This window comes from Hemitrygon akajei, chromosome 13, assembly GCF_048418815.1.
Source record: "Hemitrygon akajei chromosome 13, sHemAka1.3, whole genome shotgun sequence".
Lineage (NCBI taxonomy): Eukaryota > Metazoa > Chordata > Chondrichthyes > Myliobatiformes > Dasyatidae > Hemitrygon > Hemitrygon akajei.
In genome coordinates this window covers 11077659-11097218 of record NC_133136.1, presented here as the reverse complement: position 1 = coordinate 11097218, position 19560 = coordinate 11077659, and the positions used below count along the sequence as shown (strand labels likewise).

The 19560-nt window shown below is 40.1% G+C and overlaps 1 protein-coding gene across 5 annotated transcripts in view; it reads right to left on the bottom strand.

Annotated features, from left to right (window-relative positions):
- Positions 1 to 19560, bottom strand: part of wdr7 (WD repeat domain 7) — a 573837-nt gene that overhangs the window by 419136 nt on the left and 135141 nt on the right. For all 5 annotated transcript variants that reach the window (XM_073064130.1, XM_073064129.1, XM_073064131.1 and 2 more), the window contains one exon: positions 11034 to 11248. In XM_073064130.1, the coding sequence (XP_072920231.1) occupies positions 11034 to 11248 (215 nt within the window). The remainder of the gene's footprint in view (positions 1 to 11033; positions 11249 to 19560) is intronic.

Here is a 19560-nt window from a genome sequence, read left to right as displayed (position 1 = left end):
CTCTACCGATCTTCATATCATCTGCAAACTATGCAACAAAGCCATCAATTCAATCATCCAAATCATTGACATGATGTAAAGAGAATCAGTCCCAACAGAAACCGCTGTGGACATCACTAGCCACTGGCTGCCAGTGCGAAAAGGCTCCTCCCTTTATTCTGATTCTTTGCCTCCTGCCAATCAGCTACTGTTCTATCCATGCTAGAATCTTTCCTGTAATACCATAGGCTCACAGCTTGTTAATCAGCCTCATGTTGAGGCTCAATGACATGGGATACAAAACAGCTGGGGTAACTTCACAGTTGCAGCCTTCCTGCACCTTCTTGCCATTGTGGGGTGTCATCATCTTCTGCTAACTCAACTGAAGTTTTCGCTAGATCACTGTTTGTCTGCAACCTCCACCTTGATCTTGCTGACCCTACAATGAGTTAAGTGTCAGACAGCTAAACTCTAAATGACATTCCTCTCAGAATCTCAGAAATTCACAAGCCTCTCCACCATGAAAAGGTGACGATATTAGGAAGAGAATGTTTATGTACGTGCATAATGAAATGACAACTTTAAGAGAACTACAATAGATTCAGTTAATTTAGCTTAGTGCCACTTGCTCCTATATATAAACAAGTCACAAAATTATAATATCCAATTTGACTGAACTCAAGAGATTCTCTAGATGCTGGAAATCCAAAGTAACATACACAAAATGCTCGAAGAATACAGCAGGTCAGGCAGCATCTTTGTAAATGAATAAGCAGTCAAGGTTTTGGGCTGAGACCCATCATTAGGACCTAATGAAGGATCTCAGCCCGAGCCCGAGCAATTTATTCATTTCCATAGATGCTGCCTGACCTGTTGAGATCCTCCAGCATTTTGTGAGTTTTACTGTAATAGAAGTATTTTGCCACAAGGCAAACTCAAATACAGTTCTACAGTAATCATTTCTGTTCTCAATAACTACAGCTAATAGCGAATTCAGAGCCACACTGCTATTGCAAAACACAGCCACAATAAATGCCACTACTATTGACTTATTGTGGATGGAACTGTTTTCATCCTGGCAACAGAATGAGAAGGAACAGGATCTCATATGACAGATGTCAAGCAGATTAAGAAAAAGGAACCTTTTGTTCCATTAACTGCAGAATTTCCATCCTTAGCAATCTATCCAATTATGACTCAACTGGAGTGAAGTCTAATATTTGAAATGTTACATTAAATAATTTTATGAATTACTAAAAATGTACTTTCTTTTCTAAAATTCACTTTTTATTTTCCATTATGTTAATACTTAAATGGTATAAGTCCCTATGCAATAGATTACAAAATTTATATTATTTTACAGCAAATAATTTATTTTGTTTAACGATACAAGAACATAAGAACACAGTTGGCTCTTGTTTGTGGATAAAGAAAAGGGCCTGAGGAATTGTTGAGGACCCCTGCAACCACGCCACAATCTGTTTGACCCACTGCTGTTGGGAAGGAGGTACAGGAGCATCAGGACTAGGACCGCCAAACTAGGAAACAGCTTCTTCGCTCAGATTGTGAGAATATTGAATACTCTACCACCAGTGAGGTCTCAACATTAGGACAGCAAGCTGTTTACTGCACACTACATAAACTTTCAATTATATTTTAATAACTTACATTTGGTAATAATTTGCTTTATGTGCATGTCTGATGTATGTTTTATGGGTGCACTATAGTCCAGAGAACTGTTGTTTCATTTGGTCATATATATGTGCAGTCAGATGACAAACTTGAAGCTGAAATTAGAAATTCTTACACGTTATTATATATAAAAAAAAGAAAGCCAAGCAAATCGAATCAGTAACCTCATTGGCAAGTTATTATATTATTCGATGTGAATCATTCCTGGAATTTACAAATCATAAGTACTCAAAAGATTTTTGGAGACATCTTTATAGTTAAGGTTACATCTAACAGTCAGGTCAGCAAAAAGAGTCTTTGGCTGCAGTTTGCCATTACTGCAGGAGTTGTATGTGTCCAGGACAAAGACGCAAGCAGAAAATTCATTGTGGACACTACACACCCAGCAAACTACAATTTCCAAAATCTCCCTTCTGGAAAGCATTGTATGGCTAATAAACACTAACTTCATGCCATCTTAAAATTTCTTTCCCCAGGCAGTTAATCTGATCAACCCATTCTATTATCTTCCCCCCTCCCCACCCCCTCCATCTATAATTCACTCAATATACTGCACTGTAAACACTTTAAAACACTTTTTATAATGTTGCTTACACTGCAAATACATGCTGGTGTTTTGTATTTATGCACAATTAATTCCACATCTGTACTTTAACCTCTAACTTTACTTTTATATCATTCTTTATTTTGTCTTAAATTGTTGAACATTGCTGTCTGTTGCTGCATGTCGTACCAACAGACCACAGCAAATTCCTTGTAGAATGCAGATGGCAAATCAAGTCAAGTCAAGTCAAGTCACTTTTATCGTCATTTTGACCATAACTGCTGGTACAGTACACAGTAAAAATGAGACAATGTTTTTCAGGACCATGGTGTTACATGACACAGTACAAAAACTAGACTGAACTACGTAAAAAAACAACACAGAGAAAGCTACACTAGACTACAGTCCTATACAGGACTGCATAAAGTGCACAAAAACAGTGCAGGCATTACAATAAATAATAAACAGGACAATAGGGCAAGGTGTCAGTCCAGGCCTCAGGTATTGAGGAGTCTGATAGCTTGGGGGAAGAAACTGTTACATAGTCTGGTCGTGAGAGCCCGAATACTTCGGAGCCTTTTCCCAGACGGCAGGAGGGAGAAGAGTTTGTATGAGGGGTGCATGGGGTCCTTCATAATGCTGTTTCCTTTGCAGAAAGCAGGGAGATGAAGGTTTAATAGCTGAAATGAGACAGTAAACTGATGAAAAACAAATACAGCACAGACATAGTAGGATAATTCAGTTAAAAAGCAGTACCAGCCAAACAGCTAGATGCAAAAGTGAGTAAATCAGGAAGTAAGTGGGATAATGAAGGGGATAATGAACAGAAGAATCATGAACAGGGGGAATCAAAAGTGAGAAAGTTCAAGAGGAAGCAGCAAGGATATGTGGCGTGTGGAGTGTCTGCACTTGCACGAGAGTAAGTGCCCATTACAGACATGCAGTACATATCCAAGTGCTGACAGACAACTATGTTAGCGTCCATTTAGCAGCACCTGATCTCCAACCATTTTGGATCCCTTTGCCACTGAATGCAGACCTCACTGTCAACTCTTTTACCATAGGAACGGCAGCAAAAATGCCTGTCCCAGGAATTTAGGCTAACTGGCATTGACTTTGTCACTCAGACAGATATGATAGGCAGATACAACACATGCAAAATGCTGGAGGAACTCAGTTTGTCAGGCAGCATCTATGGAGAGGAATGAACAGTCAATATTTCAAGCCAAGTCCTCAAATGTTTAATCTTCTCCATAGACGCTGCCTGACCTGCTGAGTTCCTCCAGCATTTTGTATGTGTTATGTGTGATATCAGCACAAAATTCTCCAAATCCACTGCAAATGTTTGCCAGCATCCTCTGATAGATCAACATACCAGCATTGGTCAGCTTTTAAGGGCAGCCTGCATTGTCTGTATGCTCAACACCAGTCTCCCAAACTAGACATTCTAGACACAGATCTGTAATGGTACAAGATTACCACATAATCAAACAGGAATGTTCTCAAAGCCTCCTTGAATCAAAAATGTAGCATCTTCACAATTCATTAAAATCTGTGGCCAGGACTGCTCAGTGTGGAGGCACTCAGGAGGCACATAGTTCCTTAAGTCCACGTGTTCAGATAAAACAGAAGGTCAGCGTAATGGTGAAATGGCCTGATTTAAGCATCAGGCCAGATTGAAAAAGTCATGGTGTCAGGTGCAGAGCTGAGGGACAGGGTGGAGTTCAGCTCGCTGCTCAGTGACGTTTACTCATCTCTGAGCTAGCTAAGGCTGTGATCTGCAACGAATGGGCTCCTGGACTGGCTGCAGTGATGATTCACTTCAGGGCTGTGAACTCAGTTTTGTGAACTTCAGTTCTGAATGCTATTTGCTTACTCTTTATTGTTTGCATGATTTGTTCTTTTTGTTTTGCAAGCTGGGGTCTTCTTTTTAAATAGGTTCTATTGGGTTTCTTTGTTTGGTGACTGCCTGTAAGGAGATGAATCTTAAGGTTGCATACAGTATACATACTTTAATAACAAATGTACTTTGAACTTTGAATTTTGCAAGAGGTGCATGACCTCACACTGTCAGGCAACTCTTTCCCTATGTCTACTGGTTGGTTCCACATTGGTCTAATCAGTCAACTCAGTGGAAGACATCAATAAGGACGGACAACTAGCCTCTTGAACAATCTGAAATCATCTTTGAAATCGTAAAGACAAGAATTTTCAGCCCAAAAGGAGCAAAATTTCAGGCATGAAATTGCACACCACACAGTACTGGCATGGATTCAGGAAATCTATACTGTATCCCGCATTTTTTGCATGAGGCTACAGTAGGTATCTTTATGAAGCTCAAAGAAAATCAGGCAGAGTGCAAAAAAAAAATGTGCATTTTGTACAAATGTGCAAATGTACACAAACTTTATTAATCCTTTACGCTGAAAGTCAGATTTATATCACACTCCACAAATGCTTTAGTACAAATTTCAAGAAAATTCTAGGGTATTATTCACAGTCCTGATCATCCAGAGTATTTTGCTTCAGAAGAATTACAATACATGGAAAATACATTAGGAAGACATAGGAGCAGAAGTAAGCCATTCAGCCCATCGAGTCTGCTTGCCATTCAATCTTGGAGTTGATTTACTTTCCCTCTCAATTCTATTCTCCTGCCTTCTCCCTGTAACCTTATTATTCAAGAATCTATCAACATCTGCTTTAAATGTACCCAATGACTTGGCCTCCACGGCCGTCTGTGGCAATGAATTCCACAAATTCAACACCCTCTAGCTAAAGAAATTCCTCATCTTTATTCTAAAGGGATGTTCCTTATATTCTGACAGTGTGCCCTCTGGTCCCAGGTTCCCACACCATTGGAAACATCCTCTCCACATCCACTCTATCCAAGCCTTTAAATATTTGATATGTTTCAATAAGATCCACCCTCATTCTTCTAAAGTCCAGAGAATACAGGCCCAGAGTCATCAAATGCTCCTCATACGTTAATCTTTTCTCTCCCAAGATCACTCTCGTGAACATCCTCTGGATCCTCTCCAATGCCAGCATATCCTTTCTCAGATAAGGGACCCAAAACTGCTTAAAATACTCCTAATTTGTCTGACTAATGCCTTAAAAGGCCTCAGCATACTGAGCAACACACACATACTGAACATACTGCAAGACATACTGAATAAGATCTCCAGCTGCATAGGAGGTTGCTGCATATCCAATTTCTGTAGTAAACTCAGAATTTTAAGATAAAATTCAAATGAGTGCAGGACAAGTATTATAAGGAAAGAAAGGCTTGTCTGTCCATGTTCAAGAGTTATTTTCTTCACGGTTAATAGGTTTCAAAACAGAAGAGAGACAACTAAACCAGTCTTATTAGAGAAATTCATGTAGCTATTGGAGCACTCCCAAAGCATCAAATGAAATGTTATTATTCAAAAATTCAAAGTACATTTATTATTAATGTATGCAGGCAGTATACAACCCTGAAATTCATCTTCTCCACAGATAGCCACAAAACAAAGATTACAATGAAATCCAAAGGAAAACACCAACCCCCCCCCAAAGCACAAGAAAAAGAACAAATCACGCAAACTGCAAAACAAGCGAGAAACACAGAATAGAAAACATCAAACTACAGCCTAGAAATGATCAGTTTAGCTCATACAGATTGCCGAAACTTTAGATTTGACTGACAACCTGCTGTCAGCTAGCTTCAGCTAAAATGTATTTGTGGGGTCATTACAATTGGTTTTGGTGTTTAATATACAGAATCACAAGGGTAAGGAGGATGTAGAAGAAAGTAGCCAGTGTTCTTCCTTATTCACACGACTCCCACAAAGAGCACAGTTTAGCATATCTGAACAGACAAACAGGATCATGTCCTTTTTTGTTTCACTGTTAAGTTAATTCAAATTTGCTTTTTTTTTTCCAACTGTATTAATTATAGGCAATCCACACATGAAATAAAATCAAATGCATTTAAGCCAAGAGGAGGAAAGTTTAAAGGAGATGTATGGAGCAATTTTTTTTCCCCTCACACAGAATGCGGTAGATGCCTGCAGCAGGCTGCTGGGCGAAGTGGTAGAAGCAGACACAATCATGGTGTTTAAGAAGCTGTAATGATTATGCAGGGAATGGAGGGATATTGATCATCCACAAGCAGATGTGAATCTGTTTCATTCATCATGTACAGCACAGTTACTGTGGGCCGAACAGCCTGCTCCACGGCTGCACTGTTCTGCTCTATAAAGTCAGTATAATCTTCCTGACCTATAATAGGCATGTAACACATTTTATCTTTCTTCATTCATTAATGTATTTATTTTGTTTAGATACAGCTCAAAATAGGCCCTTTCAGCTCTTTAAGCCTCACCACTCAGCAATCCCCCAATTTAATCCTAGCCTAATCACACAAAGATTTACAATGACAAATTAATCTATCAACCGGTATGTCTTTGGGTTGTGGATAGAAACCAAGAGCATCCAGATGAAACCCAGGCTTGCACTGAAAAGAGTTCTGCTAACCACTATGCCACCATGCCGCCCACACACTCAAAGGTATTATATTACCCACTTAAAACTCATTACTTACTGCTCATTTAAAATTTTTTAAATTACTACCCTAACTGAATGTCTGCATATATTTCAACATAATTAATATTTAGGGAGAAGACATTAAGATCTACAGAGAATATGCTAGTATATCCAGAGTATTAAATTCAGATTATTAAAAAAGAAAAACATTGATGCTCCCACCCTGTTACTTGTAAAAATGCTATCCCCTTCTCTCCATTCCCACTGCATTTCTTAGTGCTTTCCGCAGAGATTGCTTCCTAAGTGACTCCTTTGTCCATTCATCCCTCCCCACCAATCTCCCTCCTGACACTTATCCTTGCAAGCAGTACAACTGCCTCACCTGCCTCTACACCTCCTCTCTAACTAACATTCAGGGTCCCAAACAGTCCTTCCAGGTGAGAGAACACTTCACCTGTGAGAGTCAGCCAGGTTAGTCTACAGTATCCAGTGAGGCCTCCTGTACATCGGCGAGACGCAAGGGAGATTGAGAGATTGGTTCGCCAAGCATTTACGTTCCATCTGCCAGAAAAAGCAGGATCACCCAGCAGCCACGCATTTCAATTCTACTTCCTATTCTGAAGTCAGTCCATGGCCTTCTCTACTGCAACGATGAGGCCACACTCAGTTGGAGGAACAACACTTTATATTCCCTATGGGTAGTCGCCAACCCAATGGCATGAACATTCATTTCTTGAGCTTCCAGTAATTGACCCCCCCACCCCTAGGGGCTCCTTCACCATTCCTCATTCCCATTTCCCTTTTCACCTTGTCTCCTTTCCTACCCATCAACTCCCTCTGGTTCTCCTCCCACTTCCCCTTCTTCTATGGCCTTCTGTCCTCTCCTATCAGATTCCCCTTCCTCAGCCCTGTATCTCTTTCACCAATTAACCTCCCAGCTCCTTACTTCACTCTTCCTCTCTCCTGGTTTCACCTAACCTTGTACCTCTTCCTCACCTCCCCCCACCTTCTTACTCTTTTCTTCAGTCCTGATGAAGGATCTCGGCCCAAAACATCGACTCTTTACTCTTTTCTATAGCTGCTGACTGGCCTGTTGAGTTCCTGCAGCATTTTGTGTGTATTACGTTGATCTTGTGTAATGCTTAACCATGTGAGATGCCTATACAGTACATTTTTTCTAATATTACATTCTCAGTTTTATTGTAATAATATGGTTTTTGAGAATAGGGCTCAAATTTGTACAATTTGTACAATTAGCAAAGTGAGCTCTGTTCTTCGATGTTAAATATGAATTGTATATGAATATTTAAAAGGCAATTGAAGATTTGAAGTGTTGCAAGCAAAAGATTTCATTGCACCCCAGTGTATATGGCAATAAAAAATCTGATCTGCGTAACCACATTTATCTACTTGTATATGATAGTGCTCCTTTAACATGTGCATTATACATAGTGCTACCATTATAAGTCCCACTTTTATTTTCTATGTGAATTTTTAATAGTGCTGTTTTACTACACAATTAGAGTTAATAGCATTAGAAATGGCAAGCACGACTCAGGTTTCTACACATGAGAATTTATCATCTGTGGGGTATAGTGCAGCTTCAATGGTTTTTATTACCTGGGTGGTGACAATTATGACAATGAAGAATTTATCACTTTTCTGAAACAAGAGACGTAAACACTATCGAGGATTCTTCAGTATTCCTTTACAAAAGTTGAAACTAGTATTGAAAGCAATCTCCAAAATAAAGATAGATAACTTGTGGTTGAAAGGGGATTCCTGTGTCTGGAATGTATTATAAACAAGGCTTTTAAAGCATAACTTAATAAAAATAGTTTACAGGAAGCTTACGGGTTACTAGACAATGATTTGGATTTTCAGCATTTTAAAGAGAATCATCTTGGAAAATCAAAGGCATGAAATATTTGTTGAATTATTTGAGTTGTGCCAGTTTTCCAGAATGAAATTGAGCTTTTTTAAATGTCGAATCCACAGTCGGTTGAATTTTTTAATTGAATGTTAAGTATTTACTTTTAGTTGCCTTTAAATAGAATTAAACTGCTCAGTGACTTCTGGCTAACAAAACAAGGAAAACAACAGCCTTTTTCCAGCAAATGATCATTGCAAGTAATAGTCCATAACTTCCCTTTGGACTTGAAGGCAATTCCGAAGTGAGGCGAGGTGCAGGCCCATTGCCAAGAGCGAGGATGACAAAGGTTCGATCATTTTAAGCACCAGGCCAAATCGAAAAGGTTGGTACAGGCCGAATTGAAGTGGCGAGGTCCAGGCCCCAGAGTCATTCAGGGCAAGTGAACCCTACATTTAGATGGAGATTTAAGCGCAGTGCCGAACCAGAAAGGTCAGGCACTGGTCATTTCTAATGACCAGTGCGCCCAAAAATCTTGTGCTGTGCAATATTTTTGGCCAGTGACAACAACATGGCACATCAATAATTTCTGCAATAAAAACAGTATAAACAAGCCAGCAATTTAAATTCCTTTGTGTGCTAGCAGCAAAAGATGTGTGCACGCACACCTTAGAGGAAACACTGGGTACAAGCTGAATCGAGATGGCGAGGTCAGGCCCCAGAGGTGATTGAACCCGATGCTTGGATGTTGGATGCTTGGATGTTGATTTAGGCACTGGGCCAGATTGAAAAGGTCAGGGTGTCTGGGTCCGAGGCGGGGGACAGGCTGGTTCAGATAACTGCTCCACCATGTTTACTCAGAACATTATTCGTTCAGAATGCTATTTGCTTGCAGTTATTGTTTGCATAATCTGGCTTTTTCTCCCCCCTCTGCACATTGGGTGTTTGATGGTCTTTTTTTAAAAAATGGATTCTTTTGGGTTTCTTTGTTTCATGGCTGCTGTTAGGAGACAAATCTCAAGGTTGTACAATATATACATACTTAGATAATAAACACACTTTGAAACTTTGAAATTTGATCATGGCTGATTTATTTTCCCATAGCTCCATCCTCTTGCATTCTTCCTGTAACCTACAACATCCTTATGCTTGTTTATCTAGATTTTTCCCAGAATCCTAAAATACTAACATTTCTAAGCACCTTCCAAGTTTCTTTCCACAATACCTAGTCTTATTTCCCAAGCTTGGGTTCTCTCTCTGATTTGTTCTACATTCTGCTGTAATGTAGACATTTTTAGTTCATTTATTTTTTCAAAACACCTTTTTATGTTCACAAATGTACTGGTCCTGGGCTAGTGTGGATCCAAGAGATTGAACAGACTCCTTCTCTGCCACAACACACTTAGTGGCCACTTCATTAGGTACACCTGCTTATTACCGGTAATACAAATATCTAATCAGCCAAATCACATGGCAACTCAATGCATTAAATCATGCAGACATGGTCAAGAGGTTCAATTGCAGTTCAGACCAATCATCAACATGGGGAACAAATGCAATCTAAGTGACTTTGACTGATTGTTGGTGCCAGGCAGGGTGGTTTGAGTATCTCAGAAACTGTAGATCTCATGGGATTTTCATGCACAACAGTCTCTAGAATTTACTGAGAATGGTGCAAAACACAAAATAAAAATCAGTGACTGACAGTTCTGTGGGCGAAAATGCCTTGTTAATGAGAGCTGTCAGAGAAGAATGGCCCCAGACCGGTTCAAGCTGACAGGAAACTGACAGTAACTCAAATAACCACGTTACCACAGTGGTGTGCAGAAGATCATCTCTGAACAAACAATACATTGAACCTTGAAGTGGGTGGGCTATAGCAACAGAAAACCACAACAGGTTCCACTCCTGTACCTAATAAAGTGGTCATGTAGTTTAATAGCCAACTTATCATGTGATAAGGCATGTTAACTACCCATTTCCCTCCATAAATACATCCAGACCCACTGAGCGGGAAGCATATTAGTGCTGCAGTTAGCGCATCACTTCATAGCGGCAGCACACATCGGTTGGGGTTTAATTCCCACTGTTTTATGTAAGGAGTCTGCACATTGTCCCCATGACAGCACCAGGTTTCCTCCCATATTCCAAAAATGGACAGATTAGGATCACTGAATTGCAGCAAGCCATCGGCAGTGTGGTGACACCTGCATGCTGCCCAGTACAAACCTTGCTGATTTGATATGACGGAAACAATGTATTTCACTGTATGTTTCAATGATTCAATGTACATTTGACATATAAAGCTAATCTTTAATCATTTCCTCCAGGATTTTTGTGCATTGTGACAGCCAGATTTTCTAATATAATCCTCCAAACTAAAGGCACAGAGGAAACGACAGAAGGATTTTGTAATACCTTATCAGCAGCTTCAGAAGCCAAAAGGTTGGTGGCAAGTGTCTGCAATTTGTGGTGCGCCATATGTTTCAACGCTGTGAGGCTCCGTCGAGTCATGGCTTGTTTAAGGTTGACTGCCGGATGACTCAAGGTATCTACAGCAGCTGGAACAGCTTCATCACAGGCACTCAAGATTTCTATTGCAGTTATTCCCATTACACAGCGGTCTAATGCACCTGCGGACAAAAAAAGCAATAATTGTAGTGCAGTAATTTTCAATTGCCATTAACACGGACAAAAGATTGCGGAAATGCAAACAAGCAAAGAACGGTAATAGATACTGAGTATTTGCCTACTGTGGAAGATGACCACAGTAAACAAATTCAAATAACTCATTTAAATGTGAACTTGTTTGATTTTTCCCACTCGTTCCAGTTGATACAGAAGCCTGAAGGCACATGCTCAGCAATTCAGGAACAGCTTCTTCCCCTCTGCCGTCTGAATCCTAAATGGACTTTGAAGCTTTGGACACTACCTCACTTTTTTTTTAATATACAGTATTTCTGTTTTTGCACATTTTTAATAATCTACTCAACATATGTAATTTATTTACTTGTTTATTTATTATTATGTTTTATTTAATTTTTTTTTTCTCTCTCTGCTAGATTATGTATTGCATTGAAGTGCTGCTGCTAAGTTAACAAATTTCACATCGCATGTCAGTGATAATAAACCTGATTCTGAGTTTAGCATTCAAATAAAATATGCAATGGACCAATAAAAGTATTATAATGCAAAATACCATGTGTCCCTTTCACATATTCATTTTCCCAAATAACCAGACTAAGCTTGCCCGAACATCTTAACTCTGCACACATAACAGTAACTCAAAAGTTCAAAGTAAATTTATTATCAAAGCACAATTACATCACTATATACTAGCTTGAAATTCACTTGCAGGCATTCACATTAGAACAGAAAAATACAATGCATTCAATGAAAAACTACATTCAAACAAAGCCTGACAGACAATGTGCAACAGAAGACAACATGAGCAAATAAAATATAAATAAGTAAGTAAATAAATTAGACAGAGAACATGAGTCCTTTGAAAGTGAGTCCATAAGTTGGGGTATCATTTCAGAGTTGAGGTGAGGGAAGTTATCCACGGTTCAGGAGTCGGATGGTTGAGGTGTAATAGCTGTACCTGAACCAGTTGGTGTGGGACCCAAGGCCTCCTTTCCGATGACAACAGCAAGAGGAGAGCATTGTCCAGATGGTGGGGGTCCTTGATGATGGATTCAACTTTCCAGTGGCAGTGCTCCTTGTAGCTGTGCTCAATGCTGGGGACGGCTTTGTCTCTGTTAGACTGGGCTGTGTCCACCACAGTTGGTAGGCTTTTCTGCTTTTGTGTTCCCACACCAGGCAGTGATGTAACCAAGTCAGGAGACTGACTTGCATCCATAAAAGTCTGTCAAAGTTTTAGATGACATGCTGAATCTAGGGAGATCTCTAAGAAAATAGAGGTGCTGCTGTGCCTTCTTTGTAGTGTCACATGTGTGCTGGTCCCCTGATATAATGCCCAGGAATTTAAAGTTGATCTCCTAATGACGACTGGCTCGTGGACATCTGGTACACCCCACCTAATATCATTTCTTCCATCACTATCCACAAGTTCCCAATAGTCTTCCTTGCTATCAACTACACCCCCACTCTTGGTGATCCACAAATCCGTTGATCCTGTTTACCACATCATCCAGATTGTTGATATAGATGATAAACAACAACGGACCAAGCACTCATCCCTGCGGCACACCACTAGTCACAGACCTCCAATCAGAGAAGCAAACATCTACAACTACTTTCTAGCTTCTCCCACAAAGCAACGTCTAATCCAATTTACTAACTCAACCTGAATGCCAAGCGATTAAACCTTCCTGACCAACATCCGATATAGATAACATCTACTCTACTGCCTTTAGCAGCATTCCTGGCAACTTTCTCAAAAAAGCTCTATAACACTGGTTAGACACAACCTATTATGCACAGAGGCATGGTGACTATCCCTAATTAGTCCATTTCAGTCCAAATACTTGTATATTCAGTCACCAAGAATAACTTTCCCATGACTGATGTCAGTCTCAACAGCCTATAATTTCCTGATATATTCTTGGAACCTCTGTTAAGCAGCAGAACAATACCTCCAATCCTCTGGTACTTCACCTGTCACTGAGGATGATTTAACCATTTCTGCTAGGGCCCCTGCAATTTCTGCAGTTGCCTCCCGTAGGATCCGAGGGAACACCTCATCAGGATTTGTCCATCCTAATTTACCAAAAGACAGTAAACACCTCCTCCTCTGTAAACTGTACAAGATCCATGAACTCCATGCTGCTTTATCTCACTTCTATAGACTCCGTATCTGTGTCCTGATTCAGATACAGATGCAAAAATCAATTTAATACCTACCCCATCTTTTTTAGTTCTATGCATAGATTACCATTCTGATCTTTCTGAGGACCAATTTTGTCCCTTGCTATCCTTTTGCACTTAACATATCTGTAGAAGTCCTTAGGATTCTCCTTCACCTTGTGTACCAAAGCAACATCATGCCTTCTTTTAGCCCTCCTGATTTCTTTCTTAAGTGTTCTCTTGCATTTCTATTACTCCTCGAGCACCTCATTTGTTCCTACCTGTCTATACCTGCTATGCACCTCCTTTTATTTCTTAACTCAATATCCCTAAAAACCAAGGTTCCTTAAATCTGTTATCCTTGCCTATAATTCCGACAGGCACATACAAGTTTTGTACTCTCAGAATTTTATTTTTGAAGGCCTCCCACTTACCAAGTACACCTTTGCCAGAAAACAGCCTGTCCCAATCCACACTTGCCATTTCCCTTCTGTTACCATCAAAATTGGCTTTTCTCCAATTTAGAATCTCAACCCAAGAACCAGAAATATCCTTTTCCATAATTACTTTGAAACTAATGGCATTATAATGACTAGACGCGAAGTGTGTGGCGGGGGGGGGGGGGGGACCTCATTGAAACCTATTGAATATAGAAAGACCGAAATAATGTGGATGTTGAGGGGATGTTTCCTATTGTGGGTGAGTTTAGGACTAGAGGGCACAGTCTCAGACTGTGTGACGTCCATTTAGAACAGAGAAGAGGAGGAATTTCTTTAGCCAGAGGGCAGTGAATCTGTGGAATTCATTGCCACAAATGGCTGTGGAGACCAAGTCACAGGGTATATTTAAAGCAGAAGTTGATAGATTCCTGAGTAATCTGGATGCCAATAGGTACAGGGAGAAGGCAGGAGAATGGGGTTGAGAGGGATAATAAATCAGCCATAATGTAACAGTGGAGCAGACTCAATGGGCTGAATGGCCTAATTTTGCTCCTATATCTAATGGTCTAAAAGTTCTGGTTACTTTTCCTCTCAGTGTAATTCTGCATGCACTTAACATTGTTACACTAAATCATGGTAATTCTTCTTCAGCAGTCCCTTTGGGTCACCATTACACACTAGCTGCAACCCCCCCCCCCCCCCCCCCCCCGTTCAAAGAAGCAAATACAATGGCACGCACATCCACAGTAATGGGAGACTATGCTCTACTTCATCAACGTAGCATCTCTTCAGGATGCTCAATCCACATTTCTCTTTTCAAATGACTCAGCTGATGACTACTCAAATAGGTACTTAGCTCATGATTGAACTATCGCATGGTTTGTCTGATAATTCAGCATGACAGCAGTATAATTAAGCTTTCTGTCAAATAAATTTCAATATGCTCAATATCAGCAGGATATTGACCACTTGTGTAGCATCTGACAAATGGTCATCAAACAGAAATGCAAACACCATGTGACAGATCGGGAGCAGCACCTCCAACATCATCACACTCAGCACGGGGGCCCCCCCAGGGCTGTGTGCTCAGTCCACTGCCGTTCACTCTGCTGACACACGACTGTGCTGCAACCCACAGCTCGAACCACATCATCAAGTTCGCCGATGACACGACCGTGGTGGGTTTCATCAGCAAGAACAACGAGTCAGCTTACAGAGAGGAGCTGCGGCAGCTAACGGACTGGTGCACAGCCAACAACCTGTCACTTAATGTGAACAAAACAAGAGATGGTTGTTGACTTCAGGAGGGCATGGAGCGACCACTCCCTGCTGAACATCGACAGCTCCTCAGTAGAGATCGTTAAGAGCACCAAATTTCTTGGTGTTCACCTGGCGGAGAATCTCACCTGGTCCCTCAACACCAGCTCCATAGCAAAGCAAGCCCAGCAGTGTCTCTACTTTCTGCGAAGGCTGAGAAAAGTCCATCTCCCACCCCCCCATCCTCATCACATTCTACAGGGGTTGTATTGAGAGCATCTTGAGCAGTTGCATCACTGCCTGGTTCGGAAATTGCACCATCTCGGATCGCAATACCCTGCAGTGGATAGTGAGGTCAGCTGAGAAGACCATCAGGGTCTCTCTTCTCACCATCAGGGACATTTACACTACATGCTGCATCCGCAAAGGAAACAGCATTATGAAGGACCCCATGCACCGCTCATACAATCTCTTCTCCCTCCTACCGTCTGGGAAAAGGCTCCGAAGCATTCAGGCTCTCACGACCAGACTATGTAACAGTTTCTTCCTCCCAAGCTATCAGACTCCTCAATACCCAGAGCCTGGACTGACACCTTGCCCTATTGTCCTGTTAATTATTTATTGTAATGCCTGCACTGTTTTGTGCACTTTACGCAGTCCTGGGTAGATCTGTAGTCTAGTGTAGTTGTTGTGCGTGTTTTCTTTTCCCTGTGTTGTTTTTTACGTAGTTCTGTCTAGTTTTTGTACTGTGTCATGTAACACCATGGTCCTGAAAAATGTTGTCTCATTTTTACTATGTACTATTGTCGAAATGACAATAAAAGTGACTTGACTTTATTCACAGATGCTGAATGACCTGAATTCTACATGCACTGTGTTTCAATTCAGATTTCTTGCTATTCAAGCTGTTTGCAGAATTTTGCATGTTTAGAGCCCAAGATCCAACCAAGAAGGTTAAAGAAAGAAAGATGAAAGGAAGATTTGCTTTATTTGTCACATGTAATTCGAAATACATTGAGTCAATGAACAACACAGTCTGAGAAAGCCCACAAAAGTCGGCATGCTTCCTGCACCAACACAGTTGTCCACAATTTACTAACCCTAACTGTACACCTTTGGAATATGGGAGGAAACCAGAGCAGCCGTAGGAAACTCAGATGCTCATGGGGAGAACGTACAGACTTCTTACAGACAATGGCAGGAATCGAATCCTGATTTTCCGATCAATTCGTGGCAGTAGAAAGCATTACGTCAACCTCTATGTTATCGTGCCACCCCTGCCCCAATGTCTGCAGTAAAGAGAACAAGCAGCCGCTGGGGCTTTGATAACTCAAGGTAAGAGAAACCAATGACAAAGAATGAGCAAGCGGTCAGAACTGAAATTCTGCTGTCTCAGCAGGGTCGAATGAGATGGGAAATATTACATTTGAAAGTACAACACATTCTGAAGGGTATTTCTTTGTAGAAAGGGAAGGTTTATACCATTCTTCAACATTACTACCAGCAATCAGTGATCCGATAAGTCAGGCTCTGGCAATAAAATAACCTAGAAATATTATGTTGCACAGGGCAACAGCATGGATAAACGGATTTTACAGTTACATCAACAGAACCACTGCTAATACACCCGGAAATAGCTTCTATTTTAATCATACACTTGCTGTACTTTTTACTTCACATAATATAATGTAAGGAAGGACATGGAAGCTTCAGAAAAGGTGCAGAGAAGATTTACCTTGATGCCTCTTGGGTTAGAGAGCATGTCTTATGAGGCCAGGTTGAGAGAGGTATGGTTTTTCTCTTTGGAGCGAAGGATGAGAGGTACTTGATAGAGGTGTACAAGAGGATAAGAGAATAGATCGAGTGGTGGGCAGAGACCTTTTCCCCAGGGCAAAAATGACTAATTTCAAGGGTGCGTCATTTTACGGTGACTGGAGGAAAGTATAGGGAAGGGTGGTAACAAAGCTAAGTTTTTTTTACATAGAGACAGGTAGTGTGTGGAACACCCTGCCAAGGATGGTGATAGAGGCAGATACATTAGGGACCTTTAAGAAACTCTTATATAGGAATAAAAGGGTTAGGTTGATTTTTGAGTAAGTTAAATGTTTAGCACATCATTGTGGGTTGAAGGACCTGTACTGTGCTGTAATCTTCTATGTATAATGTGATTAAACCAAAGGTAAAGTTTTCCTAAAAATAAACTAATTTTGTCTCAAATTAAAAATTATGAGTAAAATTTTATATGTTAACTGTATATATCAGCTTCTACATTCTCAAAATATTTTCATAAATATGTAAAAACGTAAATGCAGCAATTACATGAAGATTAGGGAAGATTTTTCACAAAACTAATGACAAAATATTGTTTAGTCATGAGACGTGGGTACTAATTACAGCAGCTTTTAGTGCCTACTCCTCCATTTTTAAAAGCCAGTCACAGTTCAGTGGGTCAGACTGCATAAACTTAGCCAAATTCCTTTCCTGGGTGAACATTTTGTTTTTAAAATAATGGCAGTCAGTAGCTTCATTGTCAACATTTCCAATGCTGTCTTTTTAATTCCAGAGTTATTTAAATTCACCAGGATCAATAGTGCAAGCCTCTGGATACTAGACCTGAACCTTAACCACTAAGCTGTTAGATCCACAAAGACTTGCACAAATAAGTAGTAATTTGCAGTTCATGGGCCAAAACATCCTTGCTACAAGATGTGTACAGCTTGCACATTAATCATATTGCATCATTCAAAGGCTTTATCGTCAACAAAATTTAGCTAAAAAATTTTAGCAAAAGCCAGATTTTTAAATTGTGTGAGATGACATATTTTAAATGTATTCCTCACAGGAATATTTAGCATCAAATATTAAGTACCCCCATTTCCAAACAATCAGTTACAATAAGCTGCCAAAGGTGACAACACTTCAGCCATCTGAGGTGAAGATCATTGGGTTATTCCCCTGCCGATTAAGCTTGGTGACATATTGATTTTATGAACATAATGTAGGTGCAACTTTCTATCTGTTAATCTCAGAATTATTCTATTTCATCGGAAAAAGTTGCAGGGAGAAGAGAGCAGAATGGGGTTGAGAGGAAGAATAAATCAGCTATGATGGATGGTGGAACTAACTTGATAAACTAATTCTGCTCTGATGTCTTAAGGTCTGGAAATGTTTTCTTTTTCTTAAGTCAAATGTTTACCAAATAATTGTTTAATCTGAGACAGAAGACACTCCCCCACCTCCAATTCATTAGCTATCTTGGCAATAAACACTATGCTTGTCTGCTCAACTAAACCAAAGCACCCATGGCAATGCGCATCTGTTCATCAGAAAATTGAACTGAAAGCCCTTAAGTAACTCAAGTTTGTGGCATACTCAGTTGACCACGACGCCCTTCAAACTACCATTTCCCCTCAACCTCCTGCAGCAGCTAATGCGTCTAATGTAGTGTGAAATGTTGACTTTCAACATGTGTGCATGAAGATTTATTAAGAACAAGAGTCTCAATGAAATGAATGGCCTCTATTTTCTGTTCTGGTGCACACTTACAGCATCAATTAGCTAAATGCAATTTAAATGGAAACTACACAGGCTATATTTAAAGCAATAAGCTCACTGAAGCTTAGCTGAACAAGGTGCTGGCTAATGAGTGAAAGTGGATTGGTCCTCTGGGAAGCAGGGAAAAAAGGAAGATGCATTAAAACAATTCCATATAAGATATTATACCACATAAGATTGAGATGACATTTGCTAGAGGTATTCAAAATTATGAGGGATACAGATATGGTATATGCAAGCATGCTTTTTTCCACCAGAACTAGAGGTCATGGGTTAAGGGTGAATGGTGAAATGTTTAAGGGGATCATGAGGGAGAACTTCTTCACTCAGAAGTGATGGTGAGAGCAGGGAACAAGCTACCAGGAGAAGTACTAGATGCAGGTTCGATTTCAACATTTGAAAGAAATTTGGTGCATGGATGGGCGGGCTATGATCCAGGTACAGGTTGTTGGGACTAGGCAGAATAATATAGTTTGGCACAGCCTACATGGATTGAAGGGCCTATTTCTGTGCTGTCGTACTGTATAACTCCAAGATATTTCATACCATCTTATGTATCTTCATCATTAAGAATGTAAAAAGAAAACAATAGTAATTTTTAAATTATTGTACTTTGAGAGCAATTCAATGCACTATCCACAATCAGTTTTTTAAAATAGTAAATTTCAAGTTCAAGTTTTATTATTATTCAACCATACATGAATACCCTTGAATGTAGCCAAACAAAATAATATTCCTCCAGGGTCAGGGTACAAAACACAGTACCAACAATCATACAGAGCAGAAGACACATATCGCACATTTAAGAGAGCAGCAAACATACAGTCACACAAAAAATATATATCTGTAGTCTAAGCCCTGAGTGACATGTCCTGTAGATTGAT